This window comes from Peromyscus leucopus, chromosome 5, assembly GCF_004664715.2.
Source record: "Peromyscus leucopus breed LL Stock chromosome 5, UCI_PerLeu_2.1, whole genome shotgun sequence".
Classification (NCBI taxonomy): Eukaryota; Metazoa; Chordata; class Mammalia; order Rodentia; family Cricetidae; genus Peromyscus; species Peromyscus leucopus.
Window position 1 is genome coordinate 52,371,404 of NC_051067.1, and position 6,000 is coordinate 52,377,403.

General features: G+C 42.5%; 1 protein-coding gene across 1 annotated transcript in view; it reads right to left on the reverse strand.

The window, feature by feature from the left end:
- LOC114707801 (double-stranded RNA-specific editase B2-like) overlaps nt 1–3,688 on the reverse strand; it is a 46,835-nt gene extending 43,147 nt beyond the window's left edge. Inside the window, exon 1 of the mRNA XM_037205949.1 lies at nt 3,333–3,688. Within this exon, the coding sequence (XP_037061844.1) occupies nt 3,333–3,342 (10 nt within the window). The 5' untranslated portion in view covers nt 3,343–3,688. The remainder of the gene's footprint in view (nt 1–3,332) is intronic.
- Between the last annotated feature and the right edge of the window lie 2,312 nt (nt 3,689–6,000).

Here is a 6,000-nt window from a genome sequence, read left to right on the forward strand (position 1 = left end):
ATACTGAATTTAGTTCACATAAATAAATCATCATCTGTGTAGAAAATAGTGTGCTTGCTGGCAACTGAAGCATTATCTTTTCATAAGCATTGTAAAATGTAACTTTTTTTCACGTGAAGTCTCAAGATAGCTTCCAAAAATTGCTATTTTCAGTTTCCTATGAAAGTGGAAAGATACTCAGAGCTGGAAACTGTTGAAAACCAACTCACAGAGTCACACTCATGTAGACTTTTGAATGTGGACATGTATTGCACAAGGGAAAAGAGGAGTCTCCCTCCCTCTCTCTCTCTCTCTTCTCTCTTCTCTCTCTCTCTCTCTCTCTCTCTCTCTTCTCCCTCTCTCCTCCCCCTCCTTCTCCTCCTCCTCCTCTCCTCCTCCTCCTCCTTCTTCTTCTTCTCTCTCTCTCTCTCTCTCTCTCCTCTCTCTCTCTCTCTCTCTCTCTCCTCTCTCTGTCTTACTTTTCCTGCTGAATTGTCCTGGCAGAAACCGATGAGGCACTTCACATTTTTAAAAATTGCCAATGTTTTGTTTGTGTGTTTCTGACTCTGTTTATGATACTTTCTTAGGATTATTTTGTATTGGTTTTTTGTTGTTTTTTATAAGTGACACATTCCCCAGTTGAATATCAGATTCACAAGAGTAGGCACTTGGTCAGTTTTATTTTTTGCTATTTCCCCAGAACGTTAGTATTGTTGGCACCCAGCTAATAACATGTGCATCAAAGATAGCATGACTACAATGCACATTATGTGTTTCTTATTATGAGTTAGATCTCTTTTCTAGTTTCATTCTGTTGCTATGATAAATATCTTGGCAAAAAGCAGTTTAGAGGAGAAAGGGTTTGTTCAGCTTACAATTCAGGTTATAGTCTATCATTGAGGGAAAGTCAAGGCAAGAACTCCAGCAGCTAGTCACATCACATCCACAGTGAAGAGTAGAGACACATACATGTGTAAGGGCCTATTTCTTTACCTACTAGATGTCATCTAAATTTTTTATCTCTTATACTGTTCAGGAACCCCTGTCTAGGAAAGGTCCACTCACAATAGGCTGGGTCTTCCTATATCAATTAAAAAATCAATTTTTTTAAAAAAAGACACACAGACAAGCCCACAGGATGAACTAATCTAGATAATCTTCCATTAAGACCCTTGACCAACACAGTTCACACTCCATGTTTGTTTGTGTTTTGTGTGTGCGTGTGCTTTTTTTTTTTTTAAGAGAGAGAGAAAAATACAAAGAAGCATAAAGATAGATGGATCTGGGAAGAGTTGGTGGAGAGAAAAGGATATGATTAAAATATATTGTATTAACTTCTCAATAAATCAACAAAAGCATAAAAAAACTTTCTAGGTGAGTCTAGGCTGTGTCAAGTTGAAAGTAAAACTTAACCAGCAAGCCTTTTCCAAGTGTATTACACATACACACATTTAACCTTCATAGTAACCCTACTAGGTAGGTATTCCTTACATTAGTCTCATTTTTATGAGTGAGGAAACTAAGTCCTAGAAAGGACAAATAACCAGCCTTGAGTCACGCTAGCTGTAGATGGAGCTGGATTCATTTTGGCTCCCTCAATGGGCCATTAGATTTCAAATGAGAGGTTGAGTCTTCTCATATAGAATGGTGGTAAGTGGGAAGAGGATTGGTGGTGGGTAGAGACAAGACTGTACCCAACAGTGGTGATCTTGGCAGAGGTTGTCTCAGCCCTGGATTTAGAACATTTCCTGTTTTACAGGGACAGGTGTCATTCAATGTGTGAAGGGAGGGGAGGCAGCCCTCACAATGGCTCAGGCTTATGCATGACACCACATACAATGATATCACTGAAAAAAGCAAATTGCTTCGCCCTAGAACAGAATATTGTGTCTATAGAGTGATTTTCCCCTTGCAAAGCATTTGATGCACTTTATCTTACAAATTACACTGTGAGGAAGCATTGTGATTTCCACTTTGCTAAGATGCAGGAATAGAAAGGCTGGATCATGTACACTGTACCAGGCATATGATGGGGCCTGAGAGCTTGTTTTCCTGTTCCATTGCTCTTGGATATTAGAGTGATTCCCAGGTGTCTGGAATGACAGGGAAACTCTGACAGTCATTTGATTTTTTTTTTTTTTCATTTTTTAAGTGTAAATAATTTGGACACCAAATAGTTTTTCAGCCCTAGAAGTTGCCTACTTACACAAAGTCACATGTGAGTGTGACTTTTATTGCTCCAAAATAATTTTTATTGTATGATAATCATTCTTTACTTTGGAAATAAAAATGTTTGGATTTACATAACCTAAGGATTAGTTACATTTGCTTAGTAATTAGAAAATTTCAGAAATCGGATTATTCAAATCCAATCATCATTTTCTCCCTACCTGGCATATAGTAGCAGTGAGTGACCTCCTAACAGGCCTTGTCATTTTTTTTTAGAATGGAATTCTATTTCTCTGAGCAGATTGGAATGACGAGCCTGGATAAGAGGGAGGATCTTCACCCAGTAGTTTCTACCCCAGCAAGAGGATCTTAAAACACTCAGGAGGCAGCTACTTTAAAATGTACCGAGGTGTCTTGTATCCCTCTGTATCTTCCTTGTTCTCCATGTCCCTTTGTGTCTTTCCCTGTCTGCCATGTTTCTCCGTGTCTGCTGTGCACTGCGTCCCGACTGCATTCCCATATGTCCTTGCTGTCTTTCATGTTCCTTTTTGTCCCTGCTGCATCACTTCTTTGTTCCTTCGTGTCCTCTTATGTCCCTTTGGCGTTCCCCTCCACTCTTTTCTCACCGCCTTCTACTGGTGGGAATGAATGTGCAGAGTGTACACTGAAAAGGGCCCCCTGACAGTAGTCCGTGGTGAGAGAAGAAGGTACTTTGACAGCCAGCATCCCTTGGACGGTCCACCTCCACACCTGACTTCTCTTGTACACACTGGCTCCATCCTTCTGTTCTGTGTAAGTGATATCACCAGTCAGCAGTCTTAGGCACCTTAGAGGGGACAGAGAATCAGGCACCTCCTTATCTATCAGCTTCAAGTGACTTATGTGGTAGCCTGGTGTCTGATTCCAGCTTTTACAAATACTGGCACCATTCTTGAAAGTAAGGGCATGCATAATCATCTTATGGAATTCATGGGAATCAAGAGAAGTATCAAAAGTTTTCACAATATTGCCAGTGGGGTTGTTCTGGTAGTAACAGGTGGCCACTAATACCTTTGTATTCTACATTGTCTTCCTTTGTCCATCTCCATGTGGTAGGAAGCATCCTTTGTCTGCTAGGACCAGGTTAATAATAACATTTCTTTTTATGGAGACAAAAATTCCCATAGGAAAAGAAAGGTAATTACCTTTTGTCATGACGATTCCTGCCAGTGTTTTGTGGCGGGCATATACAGATGTCAGGCCGACTGTCAGTTCACGGAACTTCTGTGTGACCAGCTGGGACACAGAGTCTGCAAAATCCTGTAAGACACAAGCATCAGTGCTCTTCGATGTGGTGGACAGAAGCAACTTGTGACAGCTGGCTGTTGCATATCCCTCTCCTCAGCTCTGCCTCACGAAGTCCTCCTGAGGAGGCCCCACTTGTCTGCTGTCTGCTTCTCCCTGGTCCAGGACTTTAGCAAGGAGTTGCGCTGAGTGTGAGGAAGTAACCCCCAGCATTGCCTTTGCTGAAATACCAGCTTGTGCCTGACTTGATCCTTGCTCTGTTTCTGGGCAGGTTCCTACCTCCTGTCTGAGAAGTTCCCACTCCACATCTGAGTAGGCCCTTGTCTTGTGTCTGAGCTTGTCTTGTGTCTAAGCTGGTGCTTGCCCTGTGTGCAAGCAGGTTCATATCACATGTTTAAATAGGTCTTTGCCCTGTGTCTGAGCTGGGTACTTTCCTGTGTCTGAGCAGGTCCCTGCCCTGTGTCTGAGCAGATCACTTCCCTGTGTCTGATCAGGTCACTTTCCCTGGGTCTGAGCAGGCACTTCCCTGATCAGATCACTTCCCTGTGTCTGATCAGGGCACTTCGCTGTGTCTGAGCAGGTCCCTGTCCTGTGTATGAGCTGGGCACTTCCCTGTGCCTGAGCAGGGCACTTCCCTGTGTCTGATCAGGTCATTCCCTGGGTCTGAGCAGGTCTCTACCTTGGGTCTGAGCAGGGCAATTCTCTGTGTCTGATCAGGTCACTTCTCTGTGTCTGAGCAGGTCCCCACCCTGGGTCTGAGCAGGACACTTCCGGGGCTGATCAGGGCACTTCACTGTATCTGAGCAGGTGCCTGCCTTGTGCTCTTGACTGAGCAGGCAACCTTTACGTGAAAACATACAGTTCCTTCTTATTTTTGTCCTGCATAGCAGCAATCTCAGGGGGGACAGTCAGGTGAAACTTGATGGGAGACATCCTGAAAGACTTGTGTGTAGGGGATTACATTCATTCTTGGTCTACTTTCTTTTAGACAGTGATTCTTAATCTTCCTAATGCTGCCCTTTAATACAGTTCCTCATGTTGTGGTGACCCCCAACTATAAAGTTTCTTGTTACACTTTATAACTGTAATTTTCCTACTGTTAAGATTTATAATGTAGCTATCTGATATGCAGGATATCTGATATATGACCCCAAAGGGGTCGTTAACCACAGATTGAGAAACTACTGTTTCAGAATCAGAGACCAGTGTTTAAGTCGCCAGAACACCTCAGGCTACTCTTCTGGAGACCTGTTCACCACAGCTCTCCTTGTGCCATAACCTCCCTCTCACCTTCAGACAGATGAACCCACAACAAAGTATGTACACATGAACACATACAGCATGTAGTACACATAGCATACACATGCACACACATGTACACACAAATATATATGCACTCACAATACACGATGAGTACTGTACACATGCATGCAGGCACACATGTATACACACATATACATGTATATCTATACACATAAGCATATACATTTATACATACACACACATACACACAAGTGCATGTACACCAACTTATCCTAAGGCCAGCTCACATTTCTATTAAAGCAGCATGTGTATGGTAAGTATCAAGGCCTAGAAGGTGTGACTCTGTGGCCACCTCTCCTCCAGGTCCTGCAGCGGCAACCCTGTGTTCTAATTATGGAATGCCTTTTCACTAGGGAAGCTGGCATGATGTGACTGTCACAAGCAGCATAGAAATTTGGTTGGAATCCCAAATCTGCAGCCCATGAGCTGGGATAAGTCATTCAAAACCTCTGAGCCCCGTTTAACCAATTTACAAGGTCATCCTTTTAATTTTCATCTGATCATGTTTTGGGAATGATTAAATGGATTATCACTTCTTAGATGCTTAGCATAGTGCACCACACTTGGTAAATGCTCAATAATGATGCTGCAACTGTTATTCTTATCATTATTGTCCCTGGTCCTTGCAGGTATTGACCAAATCTTTATGCAACCAAATAAAAATATCAAAAATCAAACCAGCTTTTTTTTGTTTTAGTGAGTTGATATTAATGCTTCTGTCATGTGCACATTGATATTGTGCAGGCAACTGATGTTTAGACATCTGCTATATAAAACTAAGAGATAAATTGGCAGGTTAAAGATTTCATTTGTATGCAATAAAATGTGTTCATGTGCAAACAGGGCTGCCTCAGGAAACAATGCTGTCCACAAAAATAACCTGACATATCCCCCTAATTCTTCATTGATGAAGGGTGGGCAGTGGGGAGGGCCAGGGCTGCGTCTTTTTAGCACAGTTTCTGGGATTTGAAGGTCTTTTCTTTGCTACTGTCACTTCATGGCAGGTGCTTGTGTTTTGAAATGCTTTATAAATCACTATGGAAACCCTGTAAAGGACAGATACTCCACAAATTGGGTTCTCCCTAAGTGGCTGTAGTGCTGGGTGGGTAGGAAAAAGGCAAGCCCTGAGTTTTCTGGGACTTTTGTTTAGGTGGCTTCTCCCTAGCTCTTCTTCCACTCAAGCTGTTTGGTGAGAGACCCTGACCTCCAGGGGTTTTGCCAGAGAGAGAATTTTAACAATAAATC